General features: G+C 44.2%; 1 protein-coding gene and 1 long non-coding RNA gene across 7 annotated transcripts in view; one reads left to right on the forward strand and one right to left on the reverse strand.

Moving 5' to 3' along the window:
- Window positions 1–27,263, forward strand: part of TENM2 (teneurin transmembrane protein 2) — a 4,009,156-nt gene that overhangs the window by 3,912,844 nt on the left and 69,049 nt on the right. For 5 of the 6 annotated variants that reach the window (XM_075344547.1, XM_075344548.1, XM_075344549.1 and 2 more), the window contains one exon: window positions 22,528–24,340. The exons of the other annotated variant lie outside the window; for it this stretch is intronic. In XM_075344547.1, the coding sequence (XP_075200662.1) occupies window positions 22,528–23,289 (762 nt within the window). In that variant the 3' untranslated portion in view covers window positions 23,290–24,340. Of the gene's footprint in view, window positions 1–22,527; window positions 24,341–27,263 lie in introns of those variants that run through there. 6 annotated transcript variants of the gene reach the window in all.
- LOC142303298 (uncharacterized) overlaps window positions 25,942–27,263 on the reverse strand; it is a 257,027-nt gene continuing 255,705 nt past the window's right edge. Inside the window, exons 3-4 of the long non-coding RNA XR_012753003.1 lie at window positions 26,142–26,227; window positions 25,942–26,051 (exon numbers count right to left, since the gene is read on the reverse strand). This is a non-coding gene — a long non-coding RNA (uncharacterized LOC142303298). The remainder of the gene's footprint in view (window positions 26,052–26,141; window positions 26,228–27,263) is intronic.

Genomic DNA, 27,263 nt, shown 5'->3' on the forward strand with positions numbered 1-27,263 from the left:
GTTTAGGTGCCAGTTTGGCCTTCCCAAAAAGAAATCCAACATGGGCTTCATTGTTAGAGTCCGTAACCTTCAAATAAGCAATGGCTGCAATAGCTTCAGTGGAGGCATCAGCAAATACATGAATCTTCTTCCTATGACTCGTAGAAAGGGATGTCGGAATGTAACAACGTGGTATGCAGACCTTATCCAAGGCATAAAGAGATTCTCTCCACGACTTCCACTTTATTTGTTTGTCCGTAGGGAGTGGTACATCCCAGTCCTTAAAAGATTCTGAGAGTTGTCTCAGCAGAAGCTTGCCTTGTATAGTCAGGGGTGTGACAAATCCAAGTGGATCATATAGACTGTTCACGACCGACAGAACCTCAAGCTTAGTAAATGGTTTTTCGGCGCCATTGACCTGAAAGCTGAAGGAGTCCTTTAACAAGTTCCACCTCAGGCCCAGACTTCTCTGTACTGCTGGATTTTCTGAGCCTAGATTCACGTCCCGGAACTCTGTGGCATGATCATTAGGGTGAAAGGCCTTCATGACAACAGCACTATTTGAGGCGATTTTATGCAACCTTAGATTAGCTTTAGAAAGCATACCTTGCGTCCGTTTAAGCAGATCTATGGCTTCTTCCGTTGTGGGCAGGGATTTAAGTCCGTCATCCACATAGAAGTCCTTTTCAATGAACTGTTGGGCGTCCTTCCCGAACTCTGTTTCGCCGTCGGAGGCAGTCCTACGTATGGCATATGTAGCAACTGCAGGAGAAGGACTGTTGCCGAACACATGCACCTTCGTGCGGTATTCAACCATTTCCTTATTGGTGTCGTTGTCTCGGTGCCATTGGAAACGGAGATAATTTCTGTGGTATTGTCGCACGATGAAACAATGGAACATTTGTTCGATGTCAGCGGTAATAGCGACTGGTTCCTTTCTGAATCTCATGAGCACTCCCACTAGGTTGTTAGTCAGGTTGGGACCAGTGAGGAGAACGTCATTCAGAGATACACCATCATGTTTAGCGCTTGAATCAAACACCACTCTGATTTGTTTCGGCTTTCTTGGATGATATACTCCAAAGGAAGGTAGGTACCAGCATTCTTCACCGGCTTGCAATGGCGGAGCTGGCTCTGCGTGGTCATTGCGAAATATCTTGTCCATAAAGGCTATGAAATGTTCCTTCATTTCAGGCTTGTTCTTTAATGTTCTTTGCAGTGAGATGAACCTAGAGAAGGCCTGTTCACGATTGTTAGGAAGTTTAGTCCTTGTAGCCTTGAAGGGTAAGGGAGCAACCCAGCGGCCAGATTCATTTTTGAAGAATCCACTGTCTATTATTTTAAGAAACTCCTTGTCTTCTATGGATAAGGTGACCTTGTTGTCATCCTTTGTCGTGTGAAACACTGTTCTCCCTAAGCCATTGCCGTAGGGGGTGGGAATGATGTCAGGCTCCTGGATGCAATCTGAGAACCTTTCATTTACTTTGTAGTGACGAGGGCATGGCTTAATGTGAGTTGTGCAACCGTTTTGGAGCATGTACGTTTTACAGGCGTTGACTTCGGATGTCTCATGACTTCTATCCAGACATACGTCGCCCACGATTACCCAGCCTAGAACGAGTCTTTGGGCATATGGAGCATCATCTGGGCTGTTGCATTGTTGGCACACTTTGTGGACCTTCAGAATGTCCCTCCCGAGAAAAAATAGGATTTCGGCATTCATGTCTAAAAGAGGAATTTCCTTAGCTAGGTGCCTCAAGTGGCGATAATGAAGATTGGCTTCCGGAGTGGGAATCTCCTCCCTGTTATCAAATATCTGGTCACATTCAATTAGGGTTGGCAAGGGTAAATGCACGTTTCCTTTGACTGAAGAGACTATATACCCAGAGGCTCTCCTTCCAGAGCAAGTGTTGAGGGTATATGAGGTCGTTTGTCCCTTTATGATGAAGATCTGAAAGAGTTTGGGCCTTGCTAGAGACTGTTTACTTTGTTCATCTATTATGGCATACATTTTGGAGGCCTTGTCTGGCTGTCCTTCTGGATAGACCTTGACTGGACACACCTTGGCACAACATTTAGGTCCAGTCCCTTTTCCACAAACCTCAATGCATGAGGAGGTGATGGCGGTTGCAGTTGGGTTAGGAACTTGTGGCTCCCCGCCATGCCTTTGAGCAGGATTGGATGCGGAGGGTTGTGAGTTGTGTGGAGCTGGTGTGGGATGCATAGATAAGTCGTGTCTAACCAACCTGTTGGGGTTCTATGAGGGGGTAAGTTCAAACCTGGATATTGGTAATGCAGCTGATGTGATTTATTTGGACTTTGCAAAGGCATTTGATACTGTACCACATAATAGCCTTATACTAAAGCTCCAGAAGCAAGGACTAGGGGACACAATATGCAACTGGGTAAGGAATTGGCTAAAAGATAGGAAACAAAGAGTAGTCATAAATGGTACATTCTCTAAATGGGCTATAGTCAGCAGTGGGGTGCCGCAGGGATCTGTGCTTGGACCGATTCTTTTTAATCTCTTTATTAATGACCTTGTGGATGGGATTGAGAGTACAGTGTCAGTCTTTGCCGATGACACCAAACTATGTAGGATATTAAAAACTGACCTGGATAGTACAATATTACAAAAAGATCTGGATAAGATGTCAGAATGGGCAGATACTTGGCAAATGAGATTTAATGTTAATAAATGTAAAGTAATGCACCTAGGACGGAGTAATCCTATAGCTGCGTATACATTAAATGGAAGTAAACTCGGGACTACAGAACAGGAGAAGGACTTGGGTATTCTCATTACAAATAAGCTGAGCAGCAGCACTCAATGTCAAGCAGCAGCTGCTAAAGCAAACAAGATTTTAGGGTGTATAAAAAGAGAGATTAGGTCCCGTGATCCCAACGTATTGTTACCCCTCTATAAATCACTTGTAAGGCCACATCTGGAATACGGGATCCAGTTTTGGGCTCCACATTTTAAAAAGGACATTCAGAAGTTAGAGTCAGTTCAAAGGCGGGCAACTAGACTATTACAAGGAATGGAAGGCCTCCCATATGATGACAGGTTGAAAAAGTTAGATATGTTTAGCTTAGAAAAAAGACGTCTCAGAGGAGATCTCATTTATATGTATAAATACATGTGTGGTCAATATAAAGGACTGGCACATGACTTATTTCTTCCAAAGACAGTACTAAGGACCAGGGGGCACTCACTGCGAGTGGAAGAAAAGCGATTCCAACAGCTAAACAGGAAAGGGTTCTTTACAGTTAGAGCAGTCAGACTGTGGAATGCCCTACCACAAGAGGTAGTAATGGCAGATACTATAACAGCTTTTAAAAAAGGGCTGGATGATTTCCTCAGTACACAAAACATTGTTGGTTATAAATGACTTAGTGACTAAATGTAGAACTGGTGGAGGAAGGTTGAACTAGATGGACCTAGGTCTTTTTTCAACCTAAGTAACTATGTGACTATGTAACTACTGCATTCTGTGCACTTAATGATGGCCTTGCAGTGCCTTGCGAGGTGGTCTGAAGAGGCACAACATTTATAACAAATTCCGAGCTCCTTGTGGGTATTTTTACGCTCTTGCAAGGTTCTTGCTCTGAATCCACGGCATTCCTTTAGTGGGTGAGGCTTTTTGTGGATAGGGCACATACGGTTATTGTTCTTAACTGCAGGAGTAACATAATTTGTTTTAGTGAAGGCTGGTTCAATAGGTGGAACATCGGTCTTTCTCACGGACACTGCATTCCTTGACTCTCTGCGATTGGCGATGTTATCATACCTTGTAGAAGATGATGATGCTGGTGGAGTAGGTTCAGTGAAGTCGAAGCTGGGATCGTTCTTCTTCCGAGCTTGGTCACTGATGAACCTGGAAAAATGCGAAAAGGGAGGAAAGGACACATTATACTGCCTTTTGTATCGTGAGCCATGGTCTGCCCATTTATCTTGCATGCCGTGTGGTAATTTGGACACTGTTGGATTAACGCCATGAGCAGTATCTAGGTAGCTCAGTCCTGAAAGGCGTGGGTCTAATTTTGCCAATTCTATTTCCTTTAGCAAATCGCTCAGATCTTGAAGTTTTCTATTGTCCTTGTTCGTTATCTTTGGGAATGTTTGCAGTCTCTTAAATAAGGCACATTCTATGGCTTCTGAGCTGCCGTAGGTTTCTTCCAGCCTCTCCCAGGCTGCAATAATGCCTGCATCTGAATAGTCCACATGAACTGCCCTTATTGTCTTGATGCGCTCTGCTGATTCAGGGCCTAACCAATTAACAAGCAAATCCAGTTGTTCCTTGCCGGTGAGGTTAAGATCTTGGATCACTGCTTGAAAGGTCGATTTCCAGGCTCTATAATTCTCGGCACGGTCGTCAAACTTTGAGAGACTGATATTTATTAACTCTCGGCGAATCATGTATCTGGCAAAGTCAGACATGTCTGATCTCCTGGCCATTGCTGCAGGATGAACTTGTGATATCCATGGGGAATGTAAGTTCTCTGGTTTATATGACTGCGACAAATCAGGACGAAATGATGCGACATAAGGGTTAAGCTGCGGTTTGGTCTCGAATGGATCCGCTGGCTGCAGCCTAAATTGTGAGTTAGTGCTGGAAGTTACCTTGTCAACAGTAGGTGGTGACATCTCTTGGCCTGCCGATGCATCCGTGTTAAGAAACGGAGGTGGTGCTGGTGTAGTTGTTAAATGTCTTAGCACATAGTCAGTAGTGCGTTTAACTAAGTCCTCCATTTCTCCTGGAATAAGACAGTCCGAATTATGATCTTGTCCCAGCGCTTGTTCAAGGATCTTCAGTTTAGCAAGGGCTGTTGATTCTTCCTTTTCTGCTTGGAGAATTTTTAATATCGTTTGAGTTTCCATCTTGTTTCTCTGAGCATCCATCTCATGTCTTTGAGCTTTCATTTGGGCTTCTGCTTCCACTTCAGCCTCCTTCTTAGCAAAGAAGCTTTTTACTCTAGCTTCCTCTGCAGCGGCACGGATCTCCAGTAGCTTGTCAGACAATGTCGACTTCCTGGAGTGAGATGATCTGGAACTTTGGTCGTGACTTTGGTCGACGTTGTATGACATGACCTGGCCTCTTGGAGGTGGGCGATGCGGAGCTCTGCCTTATTCTGTGCGTCTCGCACTAATGAGGCCCTTTCTTGGAGAAGAACTTCCCTTTTGTCTATTTCTGCTGGGGCATTTTCAATGTCATAAGTACTCAAGAATGTGATGTACCTTGACAACAATCTCTGGTAGCGGTCATAGGCGGCAGATAAACGATTCAATGTGGCTGTTAACTCTGCGGCGTCACTGTTGGAGCTTGGAAGAGCTGCTAGATAGTGATCAACTTTGCCCCATAGATCTTCTAGGTTATCATGGAACTCGTTTCTAGTAGTCTCAACATTCTCTCTGAGCTTTTGTGTCAGCTTAGATACACGTTTGGGTCGTACGTCCTCCTCTGCAGTAAGTGCGGACTCTGCTCCTGCAGCATCTTCGGTGTCAGAAGCATGATGCGTTTCACTTGCAGATGGGTTCACGGTGCTTTCTGTGGACATTCTGGTGCACGGTAAAGACTTGCTAGAAGATGATGTATATGCATATGGACACTTTAGGCATAGGTCTCTTGTTACTATTCTGCCACCGATATATGTGGATGAGATGTGTCTGAGAGATGTGGTCACGGATCTCTATATAAACAATGGTGGATAGCGTTACTCACTAATCGGTGCTCCTAGGCCTCAACGACTGCGCATGGTGGTAGGAAGGATGATGCAGTGATAAGTCAACAGTCTTTATTTACAATACCTTGAAGAAGTGAGATGTCAGAGATGATCAAAGGATGAAGATGAGGTTGGAGTTAGTACTGTAGATTAAAGGCCCAGTCACACTAAACAACTTACCAGCGATCCCAACAACGATCCAACCTGATAGGGATCGCTGGTAAGTTGCTAGGAGGTTGCTGGTGAGATGTCACACTGCGACGCTTCAGCGATCCCACCAGCAACCTGACCTGGCAGGGATCGCTGGAGCGTGGCTACACGAATTGCTGGTGAGCTCACCAGCAACCAGTGTCCCAGCCCCCAGCCAGCAGCGCCGCGTGGAAAATGCTGCGCTTGGTAACTAAGGTAAATATCGGGTAACCAACCCGATATTTACCTTGGTTACCAGTGCACGCAGCTACACGTGCAGAGAGCAGGGAGCAGCGCACACCGCTTAGCGCTGGCTCCCTGCTCTCCTAGTTACAGCACACATCGGGTTAATAACCCGATGTGTGCTGCAGCTACATGTGCACAGAGCAGGGAGCAGCGCACACTGAGCGCTGGCTCCCTGCTCTCCTAGTTATAGCACACATCGGGTTAATTACCCGATGTGTGCTGCAGCTATATGTGCACAGAGCAGGGAGCAGCGCACACTGCTTAGCGCTGGCTCCCTGCTCTCCTAGTTACAGCACACATTGGGTTAATTACCCGATGTGTGCTGTAGCTACATGTGCAAGAAGCAGGAGCCGGCACTGACAGCGTGAGAGCAGAGGAGGCTGGTAACGAAGGTAAATATCGGGTAACCAAGGACAGGGCTTCTTGGTTACCCGATGTTTACCGTGGTTACCAGTGTCCGCCGAAGCCGGCTCCTGCTGCCTGCACATTTAGTTGTTGCTGTCTCGCTGTCACACACAGCGATCTGTGCTTCACAGCGGGACAGCAACAACTAAAAAATGGCCCAGGACATTCAGGAACAACCAACGACCTCACAGCAGGGGCCAGGTTGTTGCTGGATGTCACACTAAGCAACATCACTAGCAACATCGCTGTTACGTCACAAAAGTTGTTCGTTAGCAGCGATGTTGCTAGCGATGTTGCTTAGTGTGACGGGGCCTTAAGGCTGTTATAGGCACACCAGATTAAAGGTAACAAGAGAATCCTTTCTCCAGTCCTGAAGCATGAAGTTCCAAACAAGGCAAAGAAAGCCCCACAACAGGAAGCCAGGCCAGAAAAGAGGAGGGCTTACTGCCCAAAGGTATTATGGGAAAATACAATAACATAAAATTACAGCATAATACAAACAATGACCAGTAGATGGCAGCAAAGGATAACAGATGCAAATGATGACATGAGTAATATAGAACATTACAAGTGTCCATGTATGGCTAAAAATCAATAGGCGGAATCAGCACACCGGGTGTATATTAAACAATAAATAGCTATATATTAATGTAAAGTATAAGATTCGGTAGGGATAGGGCTAACTATGCCTATTGTATCCCTACCTGACCATGGAGGTTAATACACTAATTTTCTGGGCGCCCCCGCTCAGCATTGGCTTACCTCAATCTATCCCTGTAACCTGGCAATTTACCAGGATTAAGTAACCACAACCCAAGAAAAAGTGCAAAAAAAGTACAAAAGTGTAAGTCAAAAGCAATAAAAAAAGTCACAGCAATTAATCTGTAACAGACCTATAATAATTGTCCAGACCAATGACACTTGGTACAGAATGTACCAGATTCTGCATCATACGGCTGACATGATATAATAACAATTTATGAAATTCTGCAGGCATGTCTCCAGCCAGATTAGTGTACCCCTCTGACTGGGACTTAGACAAGAAGAAGAAAAAACCAGCTCACCCTTTCAGGAGATTAGAGCATCAGCCAGAACGGTGCACGGACCTTTGGTAGTTAGACCTTGTTACCACGAGGTTCAGGGAGAGGAAGATAATCCAGCATCCAGTTCCAGAAATTTAAAACATCAATTTTATTCAGAAAAAAGTTAAAATTCCATGTTCCATAGTTGCATTAAAAGCGCATCATAGCAGGTGTAAAAATGGATACGCGTTTCGGACGTATGTGTCCTTAGTCTAGATAACACTATGCAAAAGGACATGTTACTATAAGGGTAAGAACAGGAAGTGGTGAAACAATCAAGTCAAGTGAGATACACATGTTTCACAGATTTACCACAAGAGGAGAAAAAAGAAAAAAAAGAAAAAGAAAGGGGAGAGTGAAATAATTTAGAGGACATTAGCAATCTCATTTTTCACATTCATGCCATGCGGCATTCTTGTTTTAAGTAAGAACATCCATTTTGCCTCTCTACACAATAAAGCTTCCCCCATGTCACCACCTCTCTTTGGCAAAACAATTTTTTCAGCTGCAACAACTTTTAAAGAATCCAGCTTGCTCGCATGCTGGCTCTGAAAATGTCTAGATACCGCAGATAAAGTGCGAGTGGTAGTGTGACTGACATCATAAACATGCTCGCATATGCGTCTTCTTAGTGCATGTGATGTAGAGCCAACATACTGAATATGGCACTGTGTGCAAGTTACAACATATATCACACCACTTGTGCTACAATTTATCAATGTGCGGATTTTAAATTCCTGTTCAGACACACTTGAAACAACTTTAGTAGTGCCTGTCATGAACTTGCACAGTCCACAATTTTTTTGTCCAAACTTGTAAGCGCCAACAGTGGGCAACCAACTTTGCTGGGCATTTTTATTTCTGTTTTTAGCATTTTTATTTTGGTGGTTGCTAGGGGCAACCATATTTGCAATAGTTTTATTGCGTTTAGAAACGAATTTTACACCGTCTTTCAGGATGGTCCTTAAAGTGTCATCCACATACAGAATTGGCAAATATTTCTTTATGACACTAACAATACTATAAAAATCACTGCTATAATCAGTGGAAAAAAACACAGGTGAACAGTCCATTGAACTTGAAGAAGATATTTTTTTCGTTTGCAAATACTGTTCCCTGGTTTTTCCATCTGATTTTTTCTTGGCTGCACTAATGATTTTAGATGAATAACCTCTCCTTTTAAAACGTCCTTCTATGATTTTACATTGATTTTCATATGCATTAGATGATGTGCACGTGCGTCTAGCCCTTATGAATTCTCCTGTCGGGATATTATTAGTGACATGATGGGGGTGACAACTGGTCGCATAAAGCAGAGCATTCCCTGCTGTAGGTTTTCTGTACATATCGCATTCCACTGCTTCAGTCTCCAAGTCTGCACTGAGACTTAGGCCGGGGCCACACGGGGACTACTGCGATCCCTTTGCATGAGACTCGGCTCGTGCTGGCAGTACAGCAGAGCCGAGTCTCATGCTTGTGTCCTTGCAACTGAGGTCCGTTCGTGCGAGCAGAACTCAGCTGCGGGGGGCGGGCCGGCACTCAGGAGGGGAGGGAGGGATTTCTCTCCCTCTCGCCTGTGTAGCCGGCTATAGACATTCTCGCATTGCACTGGCAGTACACCGGTGTACCGCGAGTGCAGTGCGATTTTTCTCTCGCCCCATTCACTTGAATGGGTGCGAGAGAAAGAGTCTCGGATTACAATCGCAGCATGCTGCGATTGTTTTCTCGGTCCGATTAGGGCTGAGAAAATAATCGCTCATGTGTGCTGTCACACAGGCTAGAATTGGTCCGAGGGGAATGCGATGTTTTATCGCACTCCACTCGCACCGATTTTCTCGCCGTGTGGCTTAGGCCTTACATCCAGAAACGGAATGGTTATTTTATTAAATTGAAAGGTGAATTTTATATTGCAGTGATTGTTGTTTAGACATTCCACGAAATTTTGTATGTCACCAGTTGTTCCATCCCAGATCACTATCACGTCATCTATATATCTCAAGAAAAGAAAAACATTAGATATGAAGGGGGTTTATTTCAGATAAAATATACTCCTCCTCCCACCAAGACATAAAAATGTTGGCGAGATTAATTGCTGCATACATCACGAGGCTTGTTGCTATTTAAGTACTCTAACGAGCAGTGACTTTTTTATTACTTTTGACTTACACTTTTGCACTTTAGCACTTTTTTTGCACTTTTTTTTGGGTTGTGGTTACTTAATCCTGGTAAATTGCCATGTTACAGGGATAGATTAAGGTAAGCCGACGCTGAGCGGTGTTGCCCAGAAGATTAGGGTGTATTAACCTCCATGGTCAGGTAAGAATAAAATAAGGATGGCTAGCCCTACCCTTACCGAATCCTATACTTTACATTGATATATAACTATATATTGGCTAAAATACACCCGGCTATCCCGCACTTTTCAAGATTAATCTATCCCGTGTGCCCACCCTTACACAACAATTTATGTTTTGTTTTGTGTTTTTTGTGTGTGTTTGACCGCTGTACTTATATTGCTCAATATGTCTTTTTGCTATTAAGCATTTTTAATGAATACCTGATAAATTATCTGTTTTAGGAGGTTTTTGTCATTCTTGTTATAATTTCTCATCTATTTGTTATACTTTTTATGGTTTGAAAAAGAACACCAGATATGCTCATCTATCTCACACAGCTCTTGGCCATGTGAGACAGGAAGTGAGTCATGTGAGGTACATTGGATCCACATGATCACGTCATGTGACTTCTGGTATCAGGCAGTGAGTAAAGGGAACACCGCTACCCCTATTATAATACCGCTGTGACAGTTTCACAGCAGAATTTAAGGGATTAACAGGTACGGGCGGATCTGCTCGTACCTGGTAGGCACACATGTCAAAAACATCGAACATCAATGCTAAGGTAGAGTCCTCTAATCAATTACCAAATTTTTCATTAATTTAAAACCAATAATTTTATTGAACATTTATGCCATAAACACAGTACACACAATTTATATTTTTTGTATGTTGATCTAAGAAGATAAGGTGGGAATTCATATACTCCCTACTCTTACCCTTTCTGAAATACGGGGTTCGGCATCCTAATATTCTTGACGCCCCCGTTCCTCGTCGACTAACCTCTATGCTGACCCTCCTCTATCTATAAGTACGCAGTGCTCCTGTATAATAGTGGGTAAAGTGTATAGCGGGCTTTACACGCTACGATATCGTTAGTGAATTATCGTCGGGGTCACATTGTTTGTGACGCACATCCGGCGTCATTAATGATATCGCAGCATGTGACACTTATTTGCATCCTAAAACGATCACAAAAGCGGCAAAAAAAGAGGTCGTCCTAAAACAAAAAATCGTTTATTTCTAATTAGCGATGTTGTTCCTCGTTCCTGCTGCTGCACACATCGCTGTGTGTGACACCGCAGGAGCGAGGAACATCTTCTTACCTGTCTCCACCGGCTATGCGGAAGGAAGGAGGTGGGCGGGATGTTACGTCCCGCTCATCTCCGCCCCTCCGCTTCTATTGGACGGCTGCCGTGTGACGTCGCTGTGACGCCGCACGACTAGCCTCCTTAGAAAGGAGGCGGTTCGCTGGCCAGAGCGCCGTCGCAGAGCAGGTATGTGCGTGTGACGGGGTAAGCGAGGTTGTGCACGACGGGCAGCGATTTTGCCCGTGTCGCACAACCGACGGGGGCGGGTATGATCGCTTGCAATCTCGCTAGCGAGATTGCAGCATGTAAAGCCCACTTATCACCAAAGAAGAGCCCAAAAGAAAGGTACATGCACTGTCATAGAGAGTACTATCGTCAGTTCTTCTCTGTCATTTTCTACTGGTATGTTCCTAGTTTTAGTCATCTACCAGTTTCAAAAGAATATATCTGTATCAATAATTAAAAGGTTTTTTGCTGTAATTTAGTCCAAGAATCGCCCATTGTTAGCCTGGGAGGATTAATACTATTACAGCTAGGATGTAATTTTACGGCCCGTGGTCATTAAGGGGTTAAACCTTCTTTTCTCTAGATGAACAGGATACTCTTTGTCACCATTACATGCCTAGTAGTGATGGGAAAGTCCAGGGTCCGTACATAGTGTTCGTGCACATGATCCCAAACATGAGCTTTCCTGGGCAGCTCGTATTACAGTTTAAGTCCAGGGGCTGTAAAAATAAGCACATTATTAAAAAACATTATGATTATTCTCACAGGTCCCGAGACCGCATCCTACAGACTCTGTCTCCTGGCCGCTTCTGCTTCCAGGTCCGATCATTATCTTCCGGGGTATTCACTGCACTGCTGTCACTCGGCAGTCTTTGGCTGTTTTAAGCCGTGTTCACTGTGACGTCAAGGTTCATCCGAGTCCACGGCTCATGGACCTGATTGAACTTTGACTGTCACTGTGCAAATCTGGCATGAATATCACCTGGTATGACACACAATCTCCTTACAGGAGCAGGTCAGCTGCATGTCTTTCCATGCAGCTGAGGTGCTCCTGTCAGGAGGGTGTGCGCCATGTGGGGTGATGCAATGCGAGACTCACACGAGTCATACGCAAGTGGAATCATACCCTCAGTGTCAGCCTGCTTCTCGCTCTCTAGAGACACTTGTCTGTACAGAGTGATGAAGCAGAGCTGACATTGCTCTCCGTGTTACGGTATGTCTAGCTGATAGGCGTATTTCTCCATCTATTAGTGTATCAGAAGTCAGGGTCCACCGTGCAGTGATGTTATGGCTGCTGCTGGTAGATAGGAGCCTGAACTGCAACTAGGCAAATGTTACTAAATATCAGAGTCCCCTGAGTTAAAAAACTCACAGGGAGGAAAGGTAAGACCATGAACTCTATTACAACACAGAGAGGTATGGGGTATAGCTATAGTAATGGCAACTTTGTTACTACACAGGGCACCAAGGCCAGAGATCTCGTGTTACAGATCATACGGATTATTATTATTATTATTTATTATTATAGCGCCATTTATTCCATGGCGCTTTACAAGTGAAAGAGGGTATACGTACAACAATCATTAACAGTACAAGACAGACTGGTATAGGAGGAGAGAGGACCCTGCCCGCGAGGGCTCACAGTCTACAGGGAATGGGTGATGGTACAATAGGTGAGGACAGAGCTGGTTGTGCAGTGGTCTACTGGACTGAGGGCTATTGTAGGTTGTAGGCTTGTTGGAAGAGGTGGGTCTTGAGGTTCCTCTTGAAGCTTTCCGTGGTAGTGGAGAGTCTGATGTGCTGAGGTAGAGCGTTCCAGAGAATGGGGGATGCGCGGGAGAAATCTTGTATACAATTGTGGGAAGAGGAGATAAGAGAGGAGCAGAGAAGGAGATCTTGTGAGGATCTAAGGTTGCAAGCAGGTAGGTACCGGGAGACTAGGTCACAGATGTAGGGAGGAGACAGGTTGTGCATGGCTTTGTATGTCATGGTTAATGTTTTGAACTGGAGTCGTTGGGCGATGGGAAGCCAGTGAAGGGATTGGCAGAGTGGCAAGGCTGGGGAGTAGCGAGGGGAGAGGTGGATTAAGCGGGCTGCAGAGTTTAGGATAGATTGGAGGGGTGCAAGAGTGTTGGAAGGTAGGCCAGAGAGCATCCATACGGATGCCCTAATATAAACTCTACCGAGCACTGTTATTTCACAGGGTCAGGTTACGACTTATCACTTCTGTTACTTCACAGAAGCAAATACACAGTCATATGAAAAAGTTTGGGCACCCCTATTAATGTTAACCTTTTTTCTTTATAACAATTTGGGGTTTTGCAACAGCTATTTCAGTTTCATATATCTAATAAATGATGGACTCCGTAATATTTCGGAATTGAAATGAGGTTTATTGTACTAACAGAAAATGTGCACTCCGCATTTAAACTAAATTTGACAGGTGCATAAGTATGGGCACCTCAGCATAAAAGTGACATTAATATTTTGTAGATCCTCCTTTTGCAAAAATAACAGCCTTTAGTCGCTTTCTGTAGCTTTTAATGAGTTCCTGGATCCTGGATGAAGGTATTTTTGACCATTCCTGTTTACAAAACAATTCCAGTTCAGTTAAGTTTGATGGTCGCCGAGCATGGACAGCACGCTTCAAATCATCCCACAGATGTTCAATGGTATTCAGGTCTGGGGACTGGGATGGCCATTCCAGAACATTGTAATTGTTCCTCTGCATGAATGCCTAAGTAGATTTGGAGTGGTGTTTTGGATCATTGTCTTGCTGAAATATCCATCCCCTGCGTAACTTCAACTTCGCCACTGATTCTTGCACACTATTGTCAAGAATCTGCTGATACTGAGTTGAATCCATGCGACCCTCAACTTTAACAAGATTCCCAGTGCCGGCATTGGCCTCACAGCCCCAAAGCATGATAGAACCTCCACCAAATTTTACTGTGGGTAGCAAGTGCTTTTCTTGGAATGCCGTGTTTTTTTGCCTCCATGCATAACACCTTTTTGTATGACCAAACAACTCAATCTTTGTTTCATCAGTCCACAGGTCCTTTGTCCAAAATGTAACTGGCTTGTCCAAATGTGCTTTTGCATACCTCAGGCGACTCTGTTTGTGGCGTGCTTGCAGAAACGGCTTCTTTCGCATCACTCTCCCATATAGCTTCTCCTTGTGCAACGTGCGCTGTATTGTTGACCGATGCACATTGACACCATCTGCAGCAAGATGATGCTGCAGGTCTTTGGAGGTGGTCTGTGGATTGTCCTTGACTGTTCTCACCATTCTTCTTCTCTGCCTTTCTGATATTTTTCTTGGCCTGCCCCTTCTGGGCTTAACAAGAACTGTACCTGTGTTCTTCCATTTCCTTACTATGCTCCTCACAGTGGAAACTGACAGTTTAAATCTCTGAGACAACTTTTTGTATCCTTCACCTGAACAACTATGTTGAATAATCTTTGTTTTCAGATCATTTGAGAGTTGTTTTGAGGAGCCCATGATGCCACTCTTCATAGGAGATTCAAATAGAACTACTTGCAAGTGGCCACCTTAAATACCTTGTCTCATGATTGGATACACCTGCCTATGAAGTTCAAAGCTCAATGAGGTTACAAAACCAATTTAGTGCTTCAGTAAGTCAGTAAAAAGTAGTCAGGAGTGTTCAAATCAAGAAATTCATAAGGGTGCCCATACTTATGCACCTGTCAAATTTAGTTTAAATGCAGACTGCACATTTTCTGTTGTGCAATAAACCTCATTTCATTTCAGAAATATTACTCAGTACATCATTTATTAGATATATGAAACTGAAATAGCTGTTGCAAAAACCCAAATTGTTATAACGAAAAAAGGTTAACATTAATAGGGGTGCCCAAACTTTTTCATATGACTGTATATATGTGGCGTACACAGTACGAATAGGGTGTATTTAGTGGACACTAACCTTATCCCACAATGGAGGAGACTCAAAGGGTGTGTAGAGGAGTCAATGAGGTTACTATCTCCTATCAAGATCTACTGTGGAGTTCCACTGGCTAACCACCAGGGAAACCCAGTACTAGCATAGACCAGAAGCTCTGCCTAACCGGCAACTGACCCTAAACCGGTCTGATGTGACCATGACGCCTCGCCTTACACCTGCCTTCTAACCTTGTATCAGTCCCAGAGGGCTTCGACGCCTGGCCCTGTACTAACGTGGTAAGTGCTTGCTGCACCACGTATGAAGATGACTGAGCGCGGCCATGTGGGTGCCTAAGGCTTATATAACCTAAGGACAACCCACAAGATGGAGATCCCTATGGCCTGCCCAAACCATAACCAATGAGCGGTCTTCCATGTGACCACACGTCACTGATGACATCACTGTGGCCAATGGGATCATGCCACATCCTCTGTGATGTCACTACGGCCAATGGGATCATGCCACGTCATCTGTGATGTCACCACGGCCAATGAGATCACGCCACATCATCTGTGATGTCACCATGGCCAATGGGATTGTGCCATGTCATCTGGACACCTGATGCACTAAGTGCCTGAGCATGCTCAGAAGCCTGAACCACTGACTTAGTCTCAGAATTGAGACTATCAGGCTGAGCATGCTCAGAAGGCACAACCCACGGCTAAAGGGGGGGCTTTACATGCAACAACATCGCTAACGAGATGTCGTTGGGTCACAGAATTCGTGACGCACATCCAGCCTCGTTAGCGACGTCGTTATGTGGGACACGTACGAGTGACCGCTAACGATGCAAAATACTCACCAAATCGTTGAATGTTGACACGTCGTCCATTTCCCAAAAATCGTTGCTGGTGCTGGATGCAGGTTGTTCGTCGTTCCAGAGGCAGCACACATCGCTACATGTGACACTCCAGGAACGACGAACAACACCGTACCTGCGTCCTCTGGCAACGAGGTGGGCGTGACTTTCATGCGGCTGCTCTCCGCCCCTCTGCTTCTATTGGACTCCTGCCGTGTGACGTTGCTGTGACGCCGCACGAACCGCCCCCTTAGAAAAGAGGCTGTTTGCCGGCCACAGCGACGTCGTTAGGAAGGTATGTGTGACGGGTACTAGAGATTTTGGCCGCCACGGGCAGAGATTTGCCAAGACGCACAAACGACGGGAGCGGGTGCTTTCACGAGCGACATCGCTAGTGATGTTGCTGGGTGTAAAGCAGCCTTTAGGTTGAAAACACCTAGATGTTCAGGTCAGTACATGAGACTCAAGAAAGCAAACCGAACGAGGCTGAGCATAGAGGGAAATCGTCCCAGGAGACATCCGAAAAGACACCGCAGCTCGGTTTGTAACACCCTGCTTCTCGCTCTGTAGAGACACTTGTCTGTACAGAGTGATGAAGCAGAGGTGACATTGCTCTCTCTGCTTCTCACTCTGTAGAGACACTTGTCTATACAGAGTGATGAAACAGAGCATACATTGCTCTACCTGTGGACTACGTCAGACTAAGGTTTTTTATAATAAAGATGGAGTCTCTAAATGTTTTTTTATTTGTAATAAAAAATATTTTTCTATGTGTTGTGTTTTTCTTTTACTGTTTACTGGAAATTCATGGTGGCCATGTCTAATTTGGGGAGACACAATGAAAGTTGGGCTTTGTACCAGCTGAGAATACAAAGCTGGTATTAACCTCTTTTTTACCCAGTGTGCCACCACGATCAGGGCTGCTAGATCAGCCTGGTAAAGCACCTGGAAATGGCACTAAAAAACTATACACCATTTCCAGGGGTGGCTGCGGGCTGCGTTTTTTAGCATGGGGGCCCAGAACACTTGGGCCTTACTACGCTGAGAATCCCAGCCCCCAGCTGCCTTGTTTTATCTGACTGGCAATCAAAATACAGTAGGACCCCACGCATTTTTTTATTAAATTATTTTTTAAATAATTAAAAAAAAATGAATGTGCTTCCTGTATTTTGATTGCCAGCCAAGGTAAAGACAGGCAGATGGGGGTGGCAGCCCGTAGCCGTCCGCTTTATCTGCTCTAAGAATAAAAAAACCTGCGGATTATTATGTAATTTTTTAAAATTATTAATTTATTTTTACACTACTATATGTGTGAGAGACCCAACAGCCAATCACAGACGCTGTCACACAGAATGAGTGTCTGTGATTGGCTGTTGGAGTAACCTTGAATCTACCCATACATTCTAGATGATAGACTGTATGGGCTGGTTTCAGGTTACTCCAGCATACAATCACAGACGCCCACTCTGTGACAACATCTATGATTGTCTGTTATTTTAACAGTAAAATAGAACAACACAGAGAAAAAAATATTTTATTAGAAATAAAATAGAAGACATTTAGGACTCCATCTTTAGTACCCAAAAAAAAACCTCCGACGTAGTACAAAGGTGGGCGAGCATCTTCAGCTGTGCTACATCTGTGTGAGAAGACAAACACAGGTCTGCTCACACAAACTCAGCTGAGAGCTGTCAAAGGCTTCACCCGAGTGCATAGCTGAGCCGGTCAGCTGTGCCTCTGGGTAACCACCACTCACTACAGGACCTTCCATGATGTCATTGCCATGTGATCAGTCTTTAACCCATGATGTAATACAACATTTACACCAGACTGATCACATGGCTATGACATCATGGAAGGTCCTGTAGTCAGTGGTGGTTACCCGGGGGCACAGCAATGATCGGATCCAGAAGCAGAAGCGTCCAGGAGACAGAGTCTGCAGGACACGTCACGGGACCTGTAAGTATAATGACAATGTTTATTATTAACTATATTCTTTATTTTATAGACCCCCCCTGTCCCATCCCATAACTGTAAAGTCCAAGTTCGGGGTTCGGATGCAACTTTGCGTTATTTTCGACCCCGAACACGAATTTTACAAAATGTTCGGGCGAAGCTCCCAATGCCAAACATCTGGGGGTTCGTCCATCTCTTATGCCTAGGTATAAAGAGATCATTAGAAAGATCTCTGTACTGTCCCCTCGTATAGTTGTACATTGTAATAAGATGGCCACTAAGCCTCCACTTTCTAAACTGTAACATCCGAAGTTCTCTTGATGGTCTCTGTAAACAGCTGAAAACATGTATATGCTTTTATCTATGACTTTATCCGAAACTGCAATTTATAGAGTGTTTGAGTTAGCAGTAGTTAAGTAGGACTTACTATCAGTGATTCAGAAGTTTGCTAATTTTTCTGAGTACTCTGCCACCATGTTCAATTTGGAACACTGCGTGTGCAACTTCAGCAAAGATTCTTATCCATGTTAGCCCTAGACTTGTTTTATGTGTGCTGAATTAACAAGAGTCTATAATAAAGCCATACTAACGTATATACACTGCTATGGACATACAATAATAACTTCACTTAAGCGGGCTTTACACGCTGCGACATCGCTAATGCGAACTCGTTGGGGTCACGGAATTCGTGACGCACATCCGGCCGCATTAGCGATGCCGTTGCGTGTAACACCGATAAGCGATTTTGCATCGTTGCAAAAACGTGCAAAATCGCTAATCGGCGACACGGGGGTCCATTCTCAAATCTCGTTACTGCAGCAGTAACGAGGTTGTTCCTCGTTCCTGCGGCAGCACACATCGCTGCGTGTGACGCCGCAGGAACGAGGAAGCTCCCCTTACCTGCCTCCCGGCCGCTATGAGGAAGGAAGGAGGTGGGTGGGATGTTACGCCCTCCGCTGCTATTGGGCGGCGGTTCAGTGACGTCGCTGTGACGCCGCACGGACCGCCCCCTTAGAAAGGAGGCGGTTCGCCCGTCACAGCGACGTCGCCGGACAGGTATGTATGTGTGACCGGTCTGGGCGATGTTGTGCGGCACGGGCAGCGATTTGCCCGTGTCGCGCAACAGATGGGGGCGGCTACCCACACTAGCGATATCGGGACCGATATCGCAGTGTGTAAAGTAGCCTTTAAAGGGTTATTCCCATCTTCAACATCCTATCCTAATATGAAGTAGGTGTAATAATAATGATATTACTAAATACCTCCAATTAGAAATGTAGCATAGATCTTCTGATTCACTATGCAATTTTCCTCATGTATAGGGCATTACAGTACCTTAGGTAGGCATGGTTATGACCAAGCAGATAGTGACAATTAGTTGCTTGTAGTCATAACCATGGATACCTAAGTCATGCAATGCATTGAATATTAAGTAAACGACATACTGAATCAGGAGAATTATACTACATTTCTAATTGAAGGTATTTGCTAATATAATTATTACACCTACTAAATATTGAGATAGGATCTTGGAAATGTGAATACCGCTTTAATAGTTTAATTTTTTTTTCTGTGATCTGTGAAAATGTAACTCAACTTTCTCTTATGTCAAATTAAATTTCCTCATTAAAATTAATTGAAATGCTTTTGATCTTTTCCAGACCCTACTTTATAAATAACATAATGTATAAAAAAAATAATAAAAGAAAATGTAAGGAAAAACTGGTTTTATTAAGTATACAGTATTTACCTTGAAGATTAGTCAACACTATACTACACTTTAATTTAATTGGTACTGTTTTGTTTTTTATTACTGATATTCATCTTGTCCTCAGTACCTGTCTTTCCCATGCTGTGATATACAGTACATCTTTCCCTCAGCACCCAGCTTTCCCATGCTTTGCCTCACATCTTTTCCTCAACACCCAACTTTTCTATGTTCTGATATCCATCTAGTCCTCAGCACCCGACTTTCCCATTCTTTGCTACACATCTTTCCCTCAGCACCCAGCTTTCTCATGATATCAGAGCATGGGAAAGCTGGGTGCTGAGGACAAGATGGATAGCAGAACATAGAAAAGCTGGATATTGAGGTAAAGAGACTCTTTTCCTCAGCAAATAGCTTTCCCATCCCATGGTTGTATCTTTGTCCCCCATCCTCGTATACATTATATATCCCCCTCTTCATACTGTACATGGCACCATCCTGGCATTATATAGCCCCATCTAAATGAGCCAGCTGCAGGCATATTCATTGATTCCCATGCCCAGGATTATAGCTGTAGAGAACAGTGAAAAATCATTATCTTTAATAGTGTGCCACCCCCACGCCAGCAGTCGGGCAGCTCGGATACGGATCCACAGTGTGGCTTGAGGGATTTTCCGGACCCGGGAGTCGCACGGACACTTCAATATGAAAGGGGACGTATATGTATGGGGGTTGCTGTAAGCTCTTTGTGACGCCACCCACGGTGTGTGGTGAGATGTGGCACCACCGCTGCTGTTGGGGAGCACCTGGGGGTGATGGGATAGCTGCTGTATATTAACCCCTCCGTGGGTAGGGATGGATGCCCTGGGGCCCAGTGTCTCTATGCAGAGGATGGTGGCTGCAGTGGCCGGCGCGCCTGGTCGGACTGGGGAAGGTTAGTGTACTCACAGTCAAAGAAATCACACAAGTTTTGTGGTAAACTAAGGTGCCAGTGGCCGGCCGCCATGGCCGGGTGTATTCTGGTCCCTCACCCGGGGTGATGGTCTGTGTCACGTTTCTCTGCACAGTTTTTAGTTCTCCTTGGACTTCTCGGTATAGAACACGGGAGTCCGTTCCCAGAACTACGGGTGGGAGCCTTGCCCGCAGACGCTGACCCTTGGGATCTAAAGGGGCCCTGGCGGATGTCCTATCCCCCACGGTGGGCTGCTGGTCTGCTCTTGTGGGACTTTGGGTGGGACAGGACCTATAATCCTGTCCTCAACTAGTAAATTAACAAAGCCGGTGGTTCCGGGTCCAGGTACCCCCTCTGTGCACGGTTTCCGGGTCGGTTCTCCGGTGTCGGTACCGGTGGGCTCCTACCTTGTCCCGGTCCACCTCGGATCTCCAGCAGCCATCTTCCCATCTCCTGACAGATACGTACCACCGTCTGCCACCTAGCCAGCACACCGGGGCTCCAACCCTGACGCCTTTCCTCTCTGGCTTCCACTTTAACTCCACTCTCTTTCTCCTCTCCTCCACTGAGCTGAGCTCCAAACTGCACTCCACTTCAAACTGCACTTCAAACTTCACTCCAAACTTCACTACACTTTTCCCACCCCGGGTTCTCTTGACCCCTAGGTGGGCGTTTTCCTTCTGCCTGGTCCCGCCCACTGATGTGCCTTTCCTACCCTGGGGGGCGTGACTAGGGTTTTGTCAGCTTGGTGTAATCCTGTGAGGGAAGGTGCAATGTGGGGGTCTACTTGGTGTGTGACACCTGGCGGCGCCAGGGCGTCACATTAGCAGCACACAATCACCCAGCAGCAGCAGGAAGCTGGCAGCTCGGTGATCACATGTGCTGCTATTAAAGAAAATGCATATTCACTGCTCCCCATGTCCATAATCCCACCCACCTCTCAGCACCAGCACTTCAGTGCAAAAAGGTGAGTGGGATTATGGGCTTGTGGAGCAGTGAAGATGTATTTTCTTAAGCAGCATGCACACGTGTTAGCCCCAGCGCTGACTGCTGCCTACTGTGACCCTGTTCCATCGCAATTTGAAGTGCAGGGACCCAATAGGTCTCTGTACTGCAATACATTTCAGCAGGATGTATTATCTGGAATGCACATCCAGCTGAAGCAGGCACTTCCACCCCTGCCTCTGGCTGAGACGACTCACATGGTCAGTAACTTATGCTCAACTGAAGGGACCCACATCTGAACCCATCCCCTCCCTGGAGTCATTGCAGATAACCAGATTCATTTATAAAAGATCTGAAAAAAACCAGTGTACTCAGTGTTGGGTAGTCTGTAATATTTTAGTCATGATCCTGATGCGGTCAGCCTTGTAAATATTTTGCAGCAAATATAAGGGTTAATCTCCTGCTAATCAGTTCCATCTTCAACTGGTGGATGAATTAAGCCACTCTCAGTTTGCAAGGGAGTGGTGCTTAGTGCTACTTTGTTCTACACAAGACAGGTCATAGCAGGGAAGCTTTGTTGCACCCAGTTGTCTTCTAGCCACATGTAGGACAGTGAGAATGGCACATGATTAAGCTCCTGAAATAAAGAGAAGATTTTTCTCATATAGTTCTCAATTTTAAAGACATAATATACATTTAGTATAAGGATATCATATAATCAAAGAACAAAAGAAGATTACAGCAGAGATTGCAGAACTTATGATTTCTTGTACATTTTCTGAGTTTGGTGTTCCTTTAATTCCCCTCATTTTTGGAGAACAATGGATTGTGCATGTTATTGTTCGTGTTTAATACTTCACATTTCATGCTTTTTTGTATTAATCTCACAGCGGAGTACCGTATAAATCTCCAATGTTTTGTACGTTTATTTGTGAACTGTTTCCTTCATAAAATAAGAATTTTAGTTTTCTCAAGTAGCTGAATAACTTTCTAATTTCATGTGAGTTACTTTGCTAGTAAATTAAGGGCAAAATGTAATTAAACCAGTATTGCATGACCTTCAGAAATCTGTACAGTCTAGTTACCATGGTTCAGTGCACTACTTTTTAACTTTCTACAACTAATTCATTTTTCTGTCTTACAGCTAATTACAGGTGTTCAGCAGACCTCTGAAAGACATAATCAAGCATTTATGGCATTGGAGGGTCAAACCATAGTGAAGCGACTGCATGCAAGCATAAGGGAAAAACTGGGACACTGGTTTGCAACTACAGTTCCTATTATTGGAAAAGGAATAATGTTTGCAATCAAAGAAGGGAAAGTGACAACAGGAATGTCCAGCATTGCCGGTGAAGACAGCCGGAAAATTGCTCTTGTGCTTAACGGAGCTCACTACCTGGAAAAAATGTACTACAACATAGAGGGAAAGGACACCCATTATTTTGTCAAAATCGGCTCTTCTGACAGCGATCTAGTCACCTTGGGCTTGACAACGGGTCATAAAACATTAGACAGTGGAGTCAATGTCACAGTCTCTCAGCCAACCTTGCTGATAAATGGAAGGACTCGCAGGTTTACAAACATAGAGTTTCAGCATTCATCTCTCATTTTAAACATTCGCTATGGGTTGACTGTCGACACCCTGGATGAAGAGAGAGCACGAGTTCTTGACCAAGCACGTCAACGAGCATTGAGTGCAGCATGGGCAAAAGAGCAACAAAAGGCCAGGGATGGGAAGGAAGGCAGTCGCCTATGGACTGAGGGTGAAAAACAGCAACTCTTAAGCACAGGAAGAGTTCAAGGATACGAAGGCTACTATGTCCTTCCAGTGGAGCAGTACCCAGAACTAGCAGACAGCAGCAGTAACATCCAGTTCTTGAGACAGAATGAAATGGGAAAGAGGTAACAAATTAATCTGCTGTCATCCATACCTGGATGAATCAGTAGTAATATAACTGTTATCTCCTCTCCTAAGGAGATGAAGACCTAAATGGGGCACTAAGCTAAATTGTTTTGAGATAGGTAAGTAGCAAGAAAGCTCACATTTTTTGAGTTGAATGCTACTAACAACCACAAATAAAAGTGGACTTAAAGCCTGACTTCAAGTAAAACACAAATAAACATAAAGTACCCCTGTGATATTACCCACTTCTTCTGGGTCTCTGTTACAAAAATAAATTATTAAGGCCTCTGATTACCTCACTTCTTTGACTTGTGGGGGAAATATAGAAACACAAAATTCCAAGTGGCCACCTTTCCAAAATGTTTTACTGAAAATCTCTCAGACTGCTTCTTTGAGAAGAATTCCAACACTTTGATTTCTGACGAATGCTTACTGCATTGGAAAAAAAGCTAAGACTATAGAGTGATTTGTAGAAACAACTCTAAAACGAAGAGCACTGGATAGATTCTGACAAGAAAACACTAACTTTACTTGCACTCTTATCCCAAAATGCTCTTACTTAATTTATTCATTAAGTGGGTAGAGTGTGATGTGTGAGTCAAATGGCTTTCACTACAGTTAAATTCATCCTCTTGTTTGTATTTGAGAAATCCATTGTGGACAATACAGTATAACACAGTTACAGGGTGTAGTTTGTTTAGAATCAGTAGTTTGTTGGTATCAGTTTCAGTAGAGATGTGGGCATTGTGACACTATCGCAAATGGGCACCACTCCTGATCACCCTGTTCATATAAGGCCAGATGGCACAATTACTGTTTCAGAACTAGAAATGTGTTTGTTTGGTCAAAACAATAAACTGAGACAATCACCTTACAGTCACCACAAAATGATTATGAACTTTGGTATTTTTTTTTGTAATATACATGTATGAACTGTTCATTGAGTTTTTATATTATTTTAATTTGCTGCTAAATGAAATCTAGAGACAGGCAAAGATAATTTATGGCAAAGTGTTTAAATTGTTTATACATAAATAAAGTCTCTAAAACTGTAGATGTCTTTCTCTGTTATCTAAACTATTTTTGTATTTTGATTCTTTTTGTTAGGACCAAATTGAAAATAATAAGCTAAAAAAGGGACAAACCTTAAAGGTGTAAACTTTGAAGCTTTATTCATGATTCAGTATTTTTAATTAGCATTTCATCAGTAACTTTATGGTAAAACCACAAGTGTCTCCAAAACACAGTACAGGTGTAGATATTTCAAATATAGTTTTTTCTCTGTAAGTTCCATTCCTGGTTTTGGTATACCAACATTGATGCAAAATAGTTACCAAATAGTGATGTGACTCTGCCCTTAGATTAATTTTCTTGGCTCATATGGCATGGATTAAAGTGCACTGTATTTCAATTTCTCCATATAAGAGCTCTTGCAGATGTCAATGTAAATTGTTCCATATTAAATGAATAAATCTCTGATGCAACCATACATAGATTGGTGCTCAGAAAAAAGGTGGTAATAATAATAATCTAATAGTAATAATAATCATTATTTCTATAGCGTCAACATATTCTGCAGCGCTTTACAATTCAGGAGGTTCATATACAAAGTAACAGTTATAGAAAATACAATAATTTGAGGAAAAAAAGACAACCCTGCTAGTGAGAGCTTACAATCTACAATGGGGTTGGGGGTGCAGGTCCTTACTTACAATGACAATCCAGCCATCTCATGGAAATGGGGGATAGGTAATAGCTGCCTGGACAAGTGGGCCAGAACCTTGAGATGCATTTGGGTGCAGTGAAGTTTGACGTGGGGTTATGTTCTGAGAAGGCGTGGAGGGAATATGTGAATTTAGTTTGGCTAGGGAGAGTGATAAACTGCCCTAAAAAGATGCGTTTTTAGGGTGCATCTGAAGTTAAGTTGTGATTTCTCCTAACTTCTTGAGGTAGAGCGTTCCAGAGTATTGGTGCAGCTCGGAAGAAATCTTGGATCCGGGCGTGGGAGGTTCGAGTTAGTGTGGATGTTAGTCGAAAGTCATTTGCAGACCGTAGAGAACAGGTAGAGTGATAGACAGAGATAAGGGCGGATATTTAGGGGGGGTGCACTGTGGAGAGCTTTATGGGTGAGAACAAGCAGTTTGAATTGGATTCTGTGATATATGGGCACTGGGCAGCCAGTGTAATGACTGGCACAGAGCAGAAGCATCCGAGTAGCGGTTAGCCAGATAGGTGACCCTGGCTGCTGCATTAAGGATGGACTGTAGAGGAGAGAGTCTAGGTAGGGGGAGACCAATTAGTAGAGAGTTACAGTAGTCAAGGCGGGAGTGGATCAGGGCCACAGTGAGGGTTTTTGTCGTTTCCATTGTGAGAAAGGGGCGGCTCCTAGAGAAATTCTTGAGGTGCAAGCGACAGGAGTGGGCAAGAGATTGTATGTGGGAGGTGAAGGAGAGATCAGTGTCAAGTATAGCACCCAGACAGCGGGCCTGCTGCCTAGGACTTATCATTGTGCCACACAGAGAGGGAGATGTCGGGTTTAGGAAGGTTGGAAGACAGAGGGAAAAGAAGAAGTTCAGTTTTGGAAAGGTTAAGTTTCAGATAGAGAGCAATGGTATGACAAATCCCAAGCACTCAATCAAATGCAAAAAGGTAATGCAAAAAGTGTTTTTATTAATGGATTATAAGCAAAAAGAAAAATGCCGCTATCAATAGAGCAAAGCCAAGCCAACGTTTCGGCCTGTATTAGGCCTTTGTCAAGGTCTTGCCTATAAGAAATGATAGAAATTATTTACACACCAGAAAGTGACAAATAATGGCAAAATATACATATTTACAGAGAATGTATATACACATACGTTATGAGAGGACTGTGGGTATAGACGGATTAAACATCCAAGGAGCGAACCACAGGTAGGGCGTTTTGCTTTTCAAGAACAACTCGCTGAATGGGAAGAGAGATAAATAAGCACCACAGGCATAATATAAAGCAAGCCATATAGTAACTACAAGCACGCGCTGGTATACTTGTAAACCAAAGGGAAATGTGCCAGTAGGCAATAGATAGTGCTAATACAAGGGCACAATGCACCTGCAAGCTCTGATCCATAAGAAATGGATAGATATAGCATAGAAAAATCTAGGCAAATCATGGAGAGTAATAAACAAGAAACAAACATGGGTATGGTGATATATATTAGAGGGCAAAACCTGGAGGAGGCATCCGAATAGACAGTAAAAGTACTACTACATGGGTATCGCAGCACAGGTTCAAATCAAAAGGTAATGAATGACATTGTCTAGCGCAATAGTGTACAGGCAAATTGAGAATAACATATGGTAGTATTTGAGAATTGTAATATACCCAGAGTCAAAGAGACTTGAGAGGCTAGTGGAGAGGTAGAGAAAGTGCCTGTGGAAAAAACAGGATAAGACAGCATTGACTATTATACAAAGAAACCAGGGAGCTGGACGCAGATCAGGAGCGTATAGCGTGATATAAGTTACCTTAGGAGCACGTGAAATGGGGACAGGGTCCCAGAGGTGCAGGCAGGAGGCGTCTGGCAATATGGTTTGTGGAAGAGTGCCTATTAAACGCTGGAAGGTACTTCCTGGTCTGAGTCATGGATGTCAGTGCGCGTGCGCGCGTGATGTCAGTGGTGACGCGGGCGTGCATCTGCGCATGCGTGTGACGTCAGCGGAGAGGTGGGAACAGGTCTGTCAGGAGGTGATGCGTGCGCACAGTGTGCGCATGCGCGTGACATCATCATAGGGGCGGAATGAGAGATAGGGATGGGGAACACTGCATGTGTGTGTTGTGTAACGTAACTGGTGACGCAGGCGCGCGCATGCGCGTTGCGTCATAGGAGGGGGAGAGAAATCTGGGAGTGAGAGATGTATGGTATAGGTGGTATGCGCATGCATGGTACGTAAGCCAAGGGGTGGATTTCTGAAGCGTGTATGAGGAGGGGTTGATATGT

This window comes from Anomaloglossus baeobatrachus, chromosome 4 (genome assembly GCF_048569485.1).
Source record: "Anomaloglossus baeobatrachus isolate aAnoBae1 chromosome 4, aAnoBae1.hap1, whole genome shotgun sequence".
Taxonomy (NCBI): domain Eukaryota; kingdom Metazoa; phylum Chordata; class Amphibia; order Anura; family Aromobatidae; genus Anomaloglossus; species Anomaloglossus baeobatrachus.